This window comes from Emys orbicularis, chromosome 3 (assembly GCF_028017835.1).
Source record: "Emys orbicularis isolate rEmyOrb1 chromosome 3, rEmyOrb1.hap1, whole genome shotgun sequence".
Taxonomy (NCBI): Eukaryota; Metazoa; Chordata; order Testudines; family Emydidae; genus Emys; species Emys orbicularis.
Window position 1 is genome coordinate 147,945,421 of NC_088685.1, and position 14,819 is coordinate 147,960,239.

Sequence of the window (14,819 nt, forward strand, 5' to 3'; positions counted from 1 at the left end):
AATTGTATGATGGGGTTGCTTGTGATGGTAGTGGACAAAGCTCAACAGTCTTGGTTCTGGTTTATGTCTTATGTTCCTAAAGCTCATGCTTCAGGTTTCATCCGGCCACCAGCAGGGGTCAGGAAGGGACACCCCCTCTCCCCCGGTGTATTCTTGGAGGGTTTCTTTTATATCCTTTCTCTGAAGCTTCAGGGATGGCCACAGCTGAAGATGGGACATTAGGCGCGGAGGACCAGGGCTCTGAGGTGGCATTTGAGCATTCTCTCTCTCAGGTGCTTGGTTGGCTGTTTCTTGCTCACATGCTCAGAGTCTAACTGATCGTCATATGTGAGGTCGAGAAGGAATTTTCCCCTCTGTCACATTGGCAGTGACTCTGGGATTTTTTCACCTTCCTCTGTAGCATGCAGGTGTGGGTCATGTGGCAGGATTATGTGGGTATATCTCATTTAATCATTTCCCTCCCATTGCAGGGGCCTGGAATACTGGTGCACCTTTGTCCTTCCTATTCTCTGCCTGTGGTTCTTAATAGTCTAGTCTCCTACGGATTGTAATACTTTGGTCTCATTTTGGTTGTTGGGTTTAGTGTGCTGGTGCTGGGTGCTGTTAGTTGCCTGTGATGTACAAGAGGCCAAACTAGATTATCTAGTGATACTTTTTGGCCTTAAACTCTGTGACTGAAGTAGAATGCTAAATCACCACCACTAGAAATGACTTATACCTGGAGCTCGCATTTGGAGTATACCAGATTGCGTCAGGTGACAGGTATTTCCAATATAATTTCTTGGGGGAGGATACTCTTATACACATCCAAGGTCTTCACGTGTCAGTATACCTTTCAAAGTATCACCAAATGGTATATGCACTATTTCCTTTTTTTGAAATATCTTACTTCCCTGTCACATTATGTATCAGTGGATCTCAGACTTTTAAGACTTAGTATACGACTTCTAAATCTCAAAACTACTTGCTGTACTACTTTAAGTAGTGTAGCTACAGTGAATTCTTATTCTAATAATGTACTTCAGACCAATTTACTTACCATGTTTGTAGCCTACATACCGCCAGTGGTACATGCACCACAGTTTGGGAATTACTGCTCTAGATGTTATCAAAAAAGGACAGTTGCTACAAAAAAAGAAAAAGAAAATCCAGCATTCCTTTTCACACACCCCTCCATTTTCTTTTATTATAAGCCGAAAAAAACGCTGAAAACGAGCTACAAGAAATACACAGAAATTGCAGCTATCACTTAGGCAAGAGATTACCAAAATAAGTTATTTAACATAAATAATTTCTCATGCAAACAACATGTGTTACAGCAGTAGAACCTGAAAGCAAGTCAGATCACAGAAATCCCAGCCCAAAGCCAGTCACAGAACTCCAACCATAACCACTTACTTTTTAAAAATCCATAGAACCAACCAACCAACCCCGAATCTGAATCCTTCTGCAACATCAAATGTCATGAAGGGCATGAACAAGTCTCTGTCATCCCTGTCTATCCTGGCCACAGGAGCCAGGTCAAAAAAGGTTACCCACTAACTAATAAAAGCAACACAAACTGTCGTAGTCTCACCCACCAGTCAGCACAATCCAGGAACAAAACAATTTTCAACATTTACTAACTCTCTTCAAAATAAATCACATATTGTAATAACCAAAACAACCCAAATAAATATAAAACAGATTCATGGTATGCGAGATATTTTCATTCACTAGCATGACCTGTCATAAGTCTCTTGTGGCTTCTTTGCAGTCTATCACTTGTAAAGTATGTAAGGTCATACCTCATTCATGGAAATACTTCTCATGTCACACTATCCACTACCATGAATTCACATAATGTATAGGAAATTATATTCATTGTAACATTTTATATTACATTTTCTGCTAATAAATTTGCTTATGTTTTCTGCCATTGCTTTTCTTCCTGCCTTCATTTTTAATTTCCCCTCTAGTATTTAGCCTGTCATACCATTTCCTCCATCAAGAAAAAGGGTTGAGATGAAGTGTTTTCCTACAGCCATTTTCCCCTCTAATGTTTGTTAATCCTTCTTTCATTCTTTTATGCCATCTCTCCTTTCCTTTGCCCCTCTTCCTTTTTTTTTCTTCCTCCTCTCCAAGGTTTTCTTCAATCACTCAATCCTCCACCTCCTCTTTATTCTTTTTATCCCCATTGCCTCCCCTGCTTCCACGCTACGTTACTCACTTTGAGTGTCAACATATTCCAGTGGAGGAGGGAGACAGGTGGTACTTTGGGGAGACTAGAGTCTTGAGGGTAGAGGAAGAATGCCAGGGTTCTCTTAACCGTTTCTCTCCCATCTCTGAGGAGAATGCTGGACCCAGTCCCCAGCTCCTGTGAAAGTGCTTTGGAATCATATCTTCCTATAGACCGGGGTGGCCAAAACTTACTCGCCCTCCGAGCCGCATATGACAGTCTTCAGACATTTGAGACCCAGAGCACACCTGCCAGGAGCCAGAGCTTGGGGTTTCAGCCCCACTCCTGATGAAGCCCCGAGCCTCAGCAGGTGAACCCCGCAGGGCTGAAGCCCCGAGACCCTCCTCCCCGCTGGACAGACGCTTCTACCCCACCACCCCACTGAAGGGCAGAGGTCCTGAGCTCTCCATTCCCCCCCCACCTCCCCAAGTCTGGTAGGTAGAGAACAGGGGGTGGGGGGCGGAGGCGGCTTGCGAGCTGCACTTTAATGGTAAAAGAGCGCATGTGGCTCACGAGCCACAGTTTGGCCACCCCTGCTATAGATCAAAAGAAGGGAAGCTGAAGATATTCCCTTTTCATCCCTGGAGGTACTGGAAGAGAGAGTGGTGGCTCTTTGGTCTTGTGGTCACCTCCCTCCTAATGGGAGGGTAGAGGCTGAGCGTGTAGGGGGTCAACCCAGGAACTCAGAATGCAGAAATGGACCAAACTCATCCCTGATGTAACTTCATTTAAATTAATGGAGTTACACCAGGGATTAATTCAACCTTATGAGCATTGCTCTTTGATATTGCTCTCACTCTGCTTGGGTAATCTTATATTTGCTGTCACTACTGTATGAGCAGCAATATGCCTATCTCGGAATCCCAAACAAGTGACCACCAACCCATTGCAATCCAACTCGAAAGATATTCCAAGCAGAGCACATTGTCTCCTGGTCATAAGGAGATGTGCAAAGTTGTTTTTATGAGCATTGACATGCCAAACCAAAATTCAGTTTCTATGTGATTATGACCATTGCATTATCAGTAGATAGAAGTGATTACTGGCTTTCTTGTGGAAGATGCATCTAACCAAAGCATACATGATCATTTCACCTTGGTACACCATGCAGAGGCTTGTTTCAAGTGCTCCTGGGGCTGACCATATTTCTAAGTCTGGGTGAAAGAAAGAAAGAGAATAGCTAATAATAATAATTTAAAAATAAACCCTTTAAAAACAAATCTAACGAAGGTATGCACTGTTTTTTTCTAAGCAACACTTTGACCAGGGCACGTATTTTCTGATCATTTTATGCAGAGATACCAGATTCTGTTATGCCACCAGTTAAAACAGGCTCTTGCCTGTCAATGGATGGGCGGCGTCATGAGAAAGAGGAGAGCTGGCATGATGGTTGCCGAGAATGTTATTGTCACAATGGACGGGAGATGTGTGCCTTGATCACCTGCCCTGTACCTAACTGTGGCAACCCTACCATACATCCAGGACAATGTTGTCCATCATGTCCAGGTAAAATGTTGTATTCTACATTATATAATAAATCAACCGTGCTCCCACTTGTGTGCAAAATTTCCTCACTCATAGTTAAGGCACAATTACAAGTCAAGAGACCAGGTTTTGATGCCCAGCTATGCCAGAAACTAACGTGGGTGATTTTTCTTGTTTTCTATGGTTCAGTTTCCCCAGCTGTAAAATAAAGGTATGAATACTTATTTCACATGGCTATTGTGAGGTTTAATTCATTAATATTTGTAAAAAGTGTTGCAATTCTAAAATACTATGTTTCCAATTTATTAGCTGTGATGTCATATGAAAATCTTCTGATAAGCCATTACAAAATATTCATCATTTTTATTAAGTTAAGAATGAGATTTCATTAATGGTCACCTATTGATGGCAGTGTTTCAGTGGGTCTAATGGGAATATTCATTCAATCAGATTTCTTAATTAAATGAATATTCTGATTGCATGTTGCAGAACAGAAATGTTTGCTCCTGTAATGGAAGATTGAGTTCTCTTTTTGGGTAGGAAGGCTAAGTACAAATAATGTAGAATTACTATGTTGTTTTTAATTATAACAGAATTTACACATTAAAAATACTTGAAAGATCTTTACTTGTACCCACCATCTAACTTAATATAAAATTATTTCATTTTTAGTTGCTCACAGGAGGCTATTTTATATAATAAGCAATAATTATTACCTTAATAGATATTAATATATAATGAATTAATATCTGAGTTACTGGATGGTAGGTGGCATTGCATAGTAAACATCAAAGTAATAATGATATTAATAGTAATAAAATGCTAAATCAGTAGAAAACAAGTAATTAAAAGGATTCAGGTAATATTTTACTTTGTCAGATAAAACAAAAACAAGAATCAAAATAACAGGAGTGGAAATTACTATTTAAATTAGTATCTTAAAATTAGTTAAAACAATGTTAGTTAAAGCTTATGTTAGTATTAGGGACTTACCTAGTACTAGGATTTGGCTTCTATGACTGAATAAAATCCCCAGGGCTCAAAACTTGTCCCCACTGTGATGGGTATTCTGCTAATACTCAAGAAGCCTTTTGTGCCCTGAAGAGAGGCATAGCCCTGATAAAAGCTCATTCTGTCGCTCCCTCTCCAAGAGGACACAGAAGGTGAGAGAGGCCTGTCTTAAACTACTTCTTCTGGAGTGCTCTCTGAGAGCCTCCTCAGAACTGCAGAAAAAGGGACCTACCGGGCCTGAATAAGCATCTTCAATCAGTACTCCAGTGAGCTGTGTCTCCGCTTGAGCGCCCATGCTCGCTCATTGAAGAGACCTAAACCTCCATCTACTTAGGCTAGTAAAACAGCTCAGTCCTTCACCACCAGTGATTTGAAAGTGATAGGAAGGAACATCATACCCTCAGTGAGCACAGACCTATGTTGCCCTCCCTGGGACCTAGTGAAATCAAGACGTATATCACCTCAGAATACTCAGCCAAAGGGTAGGTCACAGTCCATATCAGGTCCCTCTGATACCCTGACCAAATGTGGTCACCAAGCACACATGATACTGTCTCAGGAAGTAGCCTGTACTTCACCTGATACTGCTCTCGATACTGACATTGGTGCCGATGACCTCAGTGCCCATTACTCTGGTGCTGATCTTTGCAGTGCAGATGCTCCCAGCATCAACTTTTTCAGCACTGAAATTCTGTCCATTACTGAGCAATCTTATGGACACAGTGCAGCCTGAATCACCATTCCTCTCCTCAGCTGTTTCTCAGTACCAACTACCACTGTTGTTATGGTACCAGTAAGCTCTTCAGCTCCAGTACTGGAGGAAGACTCAAGTTCATCCGAGAACTCCAGATAGGGAAGTCCTACTGTTAGAGGAGGTGTATTCATTTTCTTCCTCCCCTTCAGAGCACAGTAGAGGGGGCACCTCCTACCCACGCACCTTGTTCTGATTCATGTGACCCTTATTTGACATACAGGGAATCTAGGAGCTATCACTGCAAATGCAGACCTATGGGATCTCGGCATCCACCCCCCATGACCCCAGCCTCTTACCCCTAACGTATGCAATATTGGCTCTAGTGAGACACTTGGGGTATGCAGCCAATGAGGAAGCCTGCCTCTAGTCAACCCTTCCCCTTATTAGAGTTCAATCTCCTTCCCCTATGAAACTTCATAGAATGGCTTAAGAGAGGTAGCTGGCACACACTTGCACTGTTTTCCAGGAAGAGCAGGAAAGTGAGGAAGAATACGTGCAGACTGAAGTGCATCTTATCCCAGCAGCAATCTCCTCTTCCTTATCAGACCAGACAATAGAGTCCTTCTCTCCCACTGAGCCATTGCATGGCGCACATTTTAGAAATTCCTGTGGAGTCGTATGATTTTTCCTGCACTATTTACTGGACATTCTGCATTCTGCTGTGCCCATTAACAAAGGCCTTTTAGAACCAGGAAAAAAATATGGCAGACCCTAGCATCTGTGGTACCCAAGTCCCTTCCAATGGGTTTGAATATTTTCACACTCACCAAGTTCCTGAGTGTCCTGAGTGCATGAAAGGTCCAAAATTCCAGGATCACCCCCTAAAATTACTCAAAAAATCAAAGATAAAAAATAATTTATTTGGCAGGGGAAATTGCCCATTAGCAAGCCTGCAGATGCACACTACAAATTACTAGCTGCTCCTGTCAAAGTGTGGTTACTTTAATGGAACAAGGTGTCACAATTTATCGAGAAACTCCCTCAAGAACATAGGGAGGAATTGAAGTCTGTTGTACCTGAGGGACAGTTGGTAGCTTGTCCATCACTGCAGGTGGCATTAGATGTGTTTTACACAAGAGCACGGTCAGTGGCTACCCTCCATTGCCATGTGCAGGGCTTCATGGCTACAATATTCAGTAATACTGAAGGAGGTTCAGGGAGCAATTGAGGACCTTGGATTTGAAGGCTGTGACCGCTCAACACAAGAACTCAGGAAGCCCTGAGCGCTCTCAAAAATCAGAGAGACTCTCCATTCTTTGGGAGTCCATGTGACAGCCCCTAGGAGAAAGCAGGCCAGGTCACAAAACTACTCTACACAAATGCCCTCCACTTATTATTACAACCCACAAAGATCATCAGAGTCACCAAGGAAGAAGCAGAGGTTGCAATGCAGAAGGGCTTCAGCGTTTTTCTCCTCTACTACACATCCTGTGTCCACCTTACAGCAATAAGTTTTATGCCATAATTGAGAGCTCAGTGCCTACACTGCTATTTTTAACCCAACAGGGCAAACCCAACGAGTCCAAATCAATTGGCCTGGGCTCTGAGGCTTACTGCCAAGGGTCTTTTTTTGCTGTGTAGATGTACCCCCAGAATCCTGGGACTTATGGCATTACATCACACAGCATGTCAGACTTCACCTACTCTCCATGCAAGGGTGGTTGAAATCAGTGCATCTTCCCAAAAAACATCACATGGACACGAGAGTGCAGTTCACCCAAGAAGTCCTCTCATCACTAAGTTAGTGGAAGGACGCCCCACCATGATATACCCTTTTCTCCACCTCTGCCTACCAAGATGCTGGTGACAGTCTCCTTCATGCTTGATTGGGGAGCTCACCTGGACACTTAAGCCCAAGAACTCTGGACTCCCAAAGAGACTTCTGCACATAAACATCCTAGAGCTTAGAGCTATTTGTCTAACATGCACAGCATTTCTTCACATGCTAGGTGGGCTAACAGTTCAGGTAATGACAAACAACACAATAGCATTGTTTTATGTCAGCAGACTGAGAGGTGCATGATCATCCCCCACCTTTGTGAAGAAACATTTTGCCTCTGGAACACGTGCATTTGTTACCAGATCACGCCACTAGGTCTTTATCTACCAGGTATACAGAATGTCATAGCAGAGCAGCTCAGCAGGCAATTCACAGGTGACCACAAATGGACTGCCAATGACTCGCTCCTGCAAAGCATCTTACACGGGTGGGGATACCCAACCAACAGTAAACTTGTTTGCTTCAGATTAGTACAAGTAATGCTAAATATTCTGTTAAAAGGGGAGATCTGAGCCCAGGGTGCTTGTCCAATGCTCTTCTCATCTCATGGATTCCAGGGATGATGTATGCCCATCCACCGGGTCCTAAGGAAATTCAGACAGGTTTCAGCAGGTCATGTTAGCCGCATCTTGGCTTGGGCAGTTTTGGTATTCAGACCTAAATGAGCCTGTCAGTTCAGCCCCCAATAACATTACCTGTTTTACCTGACGTGATCTCCCAAATGAAGGTCAGATCGGATATCCAGACCCCAGCATCATTGTATCTGACAGTGTGGATGCTAGCTGATTAACTATGATCAAAAGAAGCTGTTCAGCTGAAGTCGAGAATATATTGGTGCATAGCAGGAAAGACTCTACTAGACTGACCTATGCAGTCAGAGGGAAGCAGGTTCCAATTTGAACAGCATAGTGTCACTTGTCTCCCACAGAATCCCCGATTTGTACTATTCTGAGCTCTCTGCTATCCCTAAGCATTCAGGGCTGTTCGTTAAGCTCTTTAAGAGTACAATTAGCAGAAGTATCAGCACATCCTCCTCCTGTCCAAGGTCATAGCATATTTTCTCATCCTACAAATTGCTAGATTCCTCAAGGGCCTCATTCATGTTTCTCTCACAGTCTGGGTCCCCCCTCCTTTCTGGGACCTCAATATAGTTTTAGCCTGGTTAATGGGACCTCATTTTGAGCCCCTAGCAACTTGCTCCATATACTATCTATGAAAACAGCTTTTTTTAGTAGCTATAACATCAGCTCGAAGGGTGGGGGAAATTCAGACCATCATGGCTGGTCCACCTCACCAGTAATCCATAAAGACAAAGTGACCCTCTAGGCCCCACTCTGTTTTACCAAAAAAGTCTCAAATGTTCATTTAAATCAGATAGTTCACCTGCCAGATTTCTTTCCCAAGCCCCTCTCCAACTAAAGGCAAGCCAAACTGCACACTGTTGGCGTACTTAGGGCTCTCTCATATTACCTTGGCAGAACAAGACGATTCAGGAGCTCCCCCAGTCTGCTTACAGCATTTGTAGATGGAATGCAAGAATCAGGCAATATCTACCCAAAGCTGGTCTAAATGAGTATTTAATTGTATTAAAACGTTCCAGAAAGGAACGCTTGCGTAAGTCGGGGAGCGTCTGTACATATTAATGATGAGGATAAATTAAATGGCAGTAGTGATATGGAATGCTGTAGGTTTCAATAAGGAATCAGAAGAAAAAAGTCATTACATCCCATTGCTGGAGTGTTTTTCAGAGCCCGTGAGGCTGAATAGGAGAGTAATCAGGGTATCACCCTACTCTGTGTGTGTGGCAGCAAGGCTTCCAAAATGATCAGGTATTCAGGAACCAATTCTAGAGCATACTTGACTAGCCAGGTACTGGTTCAGGAACATTATAAGCCTCGCCTTGTCATAATTTTGCAGTAACTCAATTGCAACAGTTGTTTCCATGCTAAGGGAGTGAGAAGCAAAATTTGATGTTGAGCAGTGCTACCTGGTTATGCTATTTTGATGATAAGCCCTGGATAAGTTGCTGTATATTAGATTGGTTTGCAGTTTTGCAGAATGCCCACATGTAAAATAGGCTACTTGCTGAGACAAATAGCTTTATTCAGATATGCTATTAGTCATAAGCCATGGATAAAATAAGATAATGCTGATCATGTATCATTACCAGAAGTTCCTACCATTAACTCTTTTCTTGGAGGATGATGTCCTCATGGAAAAATTATTAGCATCCCCAGTGAAGGCAGCTGGTATATGGAAATGGGCACAGACTGATCCTGTGCTATTCCATATGCTCCGATTTTTCTACAGGGCTGGCTTGAAAATATAAATGAAGAGGAAATATCCCTTTCTTGGGATGCAGCTGCTTGTGGGACAGCTGACATGGGGCTATCTGCAGCATTGCATTGCTTGTGAGCTAATAAACTGACATCTTCTGCGTCCAAGTTATTACAACCACCCTGAACACTTTCTGTCCCTTTCACATTTATACTCTTCTTCTTGTAGATATCACTTCAGCCTCCTTAATCGTTTTAGATGTTCTAAGAATTCCTTCCAAATTCCTGATATCAGACTCTAACACCATTTTATGTACAGTACTCTGGAGAAGGAATATCGCCTCCTACTTCAGTGCACATAGACCAAAATTGCATTGATATTTTTGGCTTCACGTTTCTCTGCAAGCTCATATCTAAATTTTCAGCCCACCAGTACTTAATATTTATATATAAATCACTGACTTCCATGTTCAATAGCAGAGGTTCTCAACCAGGAGAGCATGCTCCCTTAGGGGTGGGGGCAGGGCATCAAACTTCTAATAATTCAGTAAGACAGAGGGCCATCCAGGGCAAATTTGAGTGAGTCGCATTGAGAGCCCAAGTGCCAGGCTGTATCTTTCTCACTGTAGTGACCAGGCAGGAGGAGGGGATGTGCTCCAAGTTTTTAAAAAACTGCTAAGGCAGGGTGTGATTCAAAAAAGGTTGAGAACTCCTGTTCTACAGCTATTTCATTGTGTGCCCGTGTTTAATTGGCTTCTTGGATGTGTATTAGCTTGCATTTTTTAATAAGTCTAGTCTCCTATTACTTTCTCTGATGTCTCATTTCTCCCACCTTTTGCCATAATGATACGCATATAATCTCATTTATACAGCTGCTTTCTCAGCTAACTTTACTTGACTTTGTTACTGTTCTTATTATTTATGTTATCAAAAATAACAGTCCGAAAGTAATACACAACGGTTGTATTTTATTGATGATAGTCCCAACATATTTTAATTTGTTTGCCTTTTAATTCTCTTCTTTTCCTAGATGAATCTATTGTGCAGAAGCCAGAGCTCAGCAGTCCATCTATCTGCCATGCTCCAGGAGGAGAGTACTTTGTAGAAGGAGAGACATGGGATATTGATTCCTGCACGCAGTGTACATGCCATAGTGGACGTGTTCTGTGTGAGACTGAAGTCTGTCCACCTCTTCTTTGTCAAAACCCCATCCGTACGCAGGATTCCTGCTGTCCACAGTGCCCAGGTAAGCATGACCTACCAGTTACCAGCAGAGGCCTTTCTGGATCTTCTGCAAAACCCTGTGAAATTGGCAATAAATATGTAGACTTGAATAGAGTCAACTGCTGGTTCTGTGATTGCACAGGAGCAATCCCTGTAGCCATCATCCGTGACAGTTTCTTGAGAAGGATGTCCAAAACCTTCTGTAGCAATATCTGCTTAAAACATTGTGAACATTTTTAAAAAAATGAATAGATGCTGTAAGGAGCAGTGCTATCAATAGCACTCACTTTATGTGAGGGTAAGCACCAGAGGATTGGAAAAGTGCAAACGTTGTCCCAGTCTTCAAAAAGATTGGATGGGGATGAGGAAGTAATCCTGACAAATACTGTCTCGCAAATCTAACTTCTATCCCTATTAAAACAATGAAGGAAATATTAAGAAACATTGAAAGTAATTGGAGGGAATTCAGAGAAGAAGTAATCAAAATGAATAAGGGACCAGAGAGACTGATTTATGAAGGATTAAAAGAGCTAAATATGCATAGCTTGGCCAAACTGTGAGTGAGTTTAGGCTAGCTGTCTACAAGTATAGAAGACTATAAGTGCCAAAAAGGGAAAATAGAATAGATTTGAGTAAAGGAAGTGTAGTTTGATAGGAAAAAATTTCCTAACAGTAATATCTAAATATCTATTAGATTGGTATTGTCTCCCATAGGAAGTAATGGAAGTCCCATCGCTTGAGTCATTTAAAACAAGCAGAACAAAACACTCACACATACACTATAGATAACAATACTGTGTTGGCAGGGGGATAACCTAATAGATCTCTTTAATCAGTAATTTATGAAAAGAGAAAGATGTGTAAGTACCTAGAGGCTAATGGAACCAATAAGTCAAATGGATTTATAAAAAACAAATCATGCTGGATAAATTTGATGAAGTTTTTGAAGTTTTCCTATACTAGTGGATAAATGGAGCACAGTAAACATATTATGTAGATTTTAGTAAAGTGTGTTTTATAATGCCTTATGAAACTTTATTTGAATATTAACATTCAACACTCATTAAAATTGGCTGTAGAACAGCTGATAGAGTATAACATAATGGTTAATGATAAACAGCAATATTTCAAATGAGGGGGAAATGGCCATTGGCATTAGAGAGAGTTAGCTTAGGTAGGCCTAGTTTTATTTGATACCCATACAAAAGATAAGGAAGAGAGAATAAGATTAAACAGCATGTTACACAAGGACTAGATTGTGGTTGACTGTACATGGGTGTGGAAGAGAGGGAAAGAGGTCACAAGGAACCTCCCTTCCCCCAAATCCTCATGTCCTTATACAGGGACCAGCCACAGTGTAACCAAAAAACAGGGTCTGCTCTGTGCTGATGGTGCCACCATCCTTCCTTAGCTGTGTGGACTGAGGGGCTGTAATCCTCTGTAGCAGCCAGAAAAGTGGGCCAGACATAGCGGAAACACATACTGCACCTGTTTTAAAGGTGACCGAGCTGCCACTACAGGGCATCAGCCTGATTGAGGAGTCAGCAAGAATTCCTCCAGGGGATCAAACTGCAGTGCAGCCTCTCCCATCCTCCTCCTTCCTCAAATGCATGGCTGGCTCTTTATAGTGCAGTCCAGCCCAAAGTCTGCCAATACTAGTAAATTGTGAGATTTGCAAAAAGAAGAGTATTAAGATAAAAGAATGTAAGGAGCTTAGAAGTAGGTAAACTTCAAAAGTTTTGGTTCAAATAGTGAAGCTGTTGTCAAACTGTGGGTCGGGACCCCAAAGTAGGTCGCAACCAATTTTAATGGGGTGGCCAGGGCCAGCATTAGACTTGCTGGGACCCAGTGCGGAAGCTGAAGCCCTAGCTCCAACCCCACCTGGGACTGTGGGGTTCGGGCTGCAGCCTCCTCTTCCCCCTGTCCAGAGTGGCAGGACTCGGACTCTGCCCCCCTCCCGGGGTCATGTAGTAACTTTGTTGTCAGAAGGGTGCAATGAAGTTTGAGAACCCCTGAAATAGTGGTCCTGTAGCTCCCATTATCCAAAATGTATCAAATTACTCAAACCTCCATTGGCCAAGATTTTAAAAAACTGGTGCCTACAGTTATCCTCCTAAGTCTATATATCGGCAGCTCAATAGGTGATTTTTAAAAGAGTTGAACACCTACCAGCTCTCATTGACATCACTGGGGCACTTCTGGGTTTCTTAGCACTTCTGAAAGTCAGGTCACTTAGCTGTCCAGATATGGACTTAGGAGACTATCTTTAAGTTCCCATGGGGAGATTTTCATAGGCACAGAGGCCAGGAAAGTCTACCTCCTGGATTCCTCCATGAACAGATATGAGTTCCAGTTTCGCAAAGCAAACTCAGGGTTTGTCAGAGACTGAAGACATGGGCAATCACGCCTCGTGCTTGGAGCAGGAGTCAGTAGACAAGAATCAGAGCCAAGGGTCAGAGCTGGGTTACCTGGAATGAGGCAAGGCAGGGGCAAGGCTGAGTCGGAGGAAGGAACAAGACAGGAGCAAGGCTGGGAAACAAGCAGGGACAGGAGCTATTCCAACCATTGGCAAATACTTTGAACAGCCACTGAACTGCTGCTGGGCTTAAGAGCTGGTCTGCTGACTCTTCCTATCTATCAGTGGTGTAGCCAATCAGGCCACCTACAACAAGCCAGCTGTGCTCACTAGGTTGCCCAAAGACTAGCTCTGTTGCAGGCCCTGATTCCTGATAGGGTTCTTATATACATTTGAGTTTCTACAGAGAATATTTGTTACACTGCAAAGTTAGTGGACATTAGAACTAATTGGGAAGTGATATTTTCCCCCACAAAAAGTTTTGGTTTCTCATTGAAAACATGAAACCAACTGAAAACCAAAAAAAAAAAAAATGGTGTTAAATTTCATTTTCTGTTTTTTCAATGAAAGCGCAAATATTTTCTTCCAAAATAAATGTTGCAGGGTGGGGGAAAGAGGGATTTTATTTTTGACTAAACTTCATTTTTTTATGTCAATTTTTCAGCAAATTTTTTTGACCTGCTGTAGTGACAGGCACTGCCTTGTTCTTCTCTGATTATTTCTGCACATGAACCCAATTCTTGGTGCAAGTGCATGCAACATCCCACTTCTTTGGCCAGCAGTTTTCATTAGGGAACCACCACCCCCAACCCATCCAGAAGGCATAAAGGGCAGAGCAGGCCTAACTGCCCCTCATTTCCTTCTTACCAGCCATGGCAGGGAGATGAAACTTCTGCAGTGTTCACCTGCTTCTCTGTGACTCTGTTGCAGTTAGAGTTAGTGATTAGTTAGTATAGTTGAAGGTAGTTAGTTAACTCTTAGTTGGCCTGTTGGCTTAAAAAATGAGAGAAAATTTTGTATTTTTATTTTACTAATTTTCCTTAGGTAGTTAGTAGGCTCAATGCTCAGCCCTCCTTCTCTTAGGTACTGGGATTCGATCTGCTAAGGCAGAAGCAAAATCTCTGGATCTCTGGAATTTAATACATGTCCCTCCTCTGATGTTTCTGTGCTCTTCAACAATAGGCACGGTTAGTGCCTTATTTCTTTAGGCAAAGGACACAAGGGATTCAGGTCTGCCAATATCTCAATAACAGGTCGTGGAAGGGAAGATCATCCCAGCAGGTGACCAACTTGACTCAAATAACCTTTGCCAAAATGGGACTCAGTCAGTAGAAAAAAATCCTCACTTACTCTACATGGAACTCAGGCCACACATTTCCCAGAGGCTTCCAGATAGGGTATCTATTGTGATAGGGCTGTCCTGTAGCCTTTATTGAAGTAGGACTAGTAGCACCCACCCCTGAGCAAAAAACAACTGCCCATTAGTCATCAAACAGACATCCATGTGGACAAGTAGTCAAAGCAGAAAGAATGGTTATTTACCTTATGGTAATTGTGGTTCTTCAAAATGTGTTCTCCAAATGGGTACCATGACCTGCCTTCTTTCCCTGTGACTATGGAGTCCTACTGTTCTGGAATTCTGTATTGGTGAAGGAACTAAGCAACAGTTAGGCCCACTCCATCCTATATGTCCTCGGGTGGGGAGACGCAAGGAC

The 14,819-nt window shown here is 42.5% G+C and overlaps 1 protein-coding gene across 1 annotated transcript in view; it reads left to right on the forward strand.

Annotated features, from left to right (window-relative positions):
• CRIM1 (cysteine rich transmembrane BMP regulator 1) overlaps positions 1–14,819 on the forward strand; it is a 314,885-nt gene that overhangs the window by 278,429 nt on the left and 21,637 nt on the right. Inside the window, exons 11-12 of the mRNA XM_065401910.1 lie at positions 3,515–3,724; positions 10,555–10,770. Coding sequence (XP_065257982.1) covers positions 3,515–3,724; positions 10,555–10,770 — 426 coding nt within the window. The remainder of the gene's footprint in view (positions 1–3,514; positions 3,725–10,554; positions 10,771–14,819) is intronic.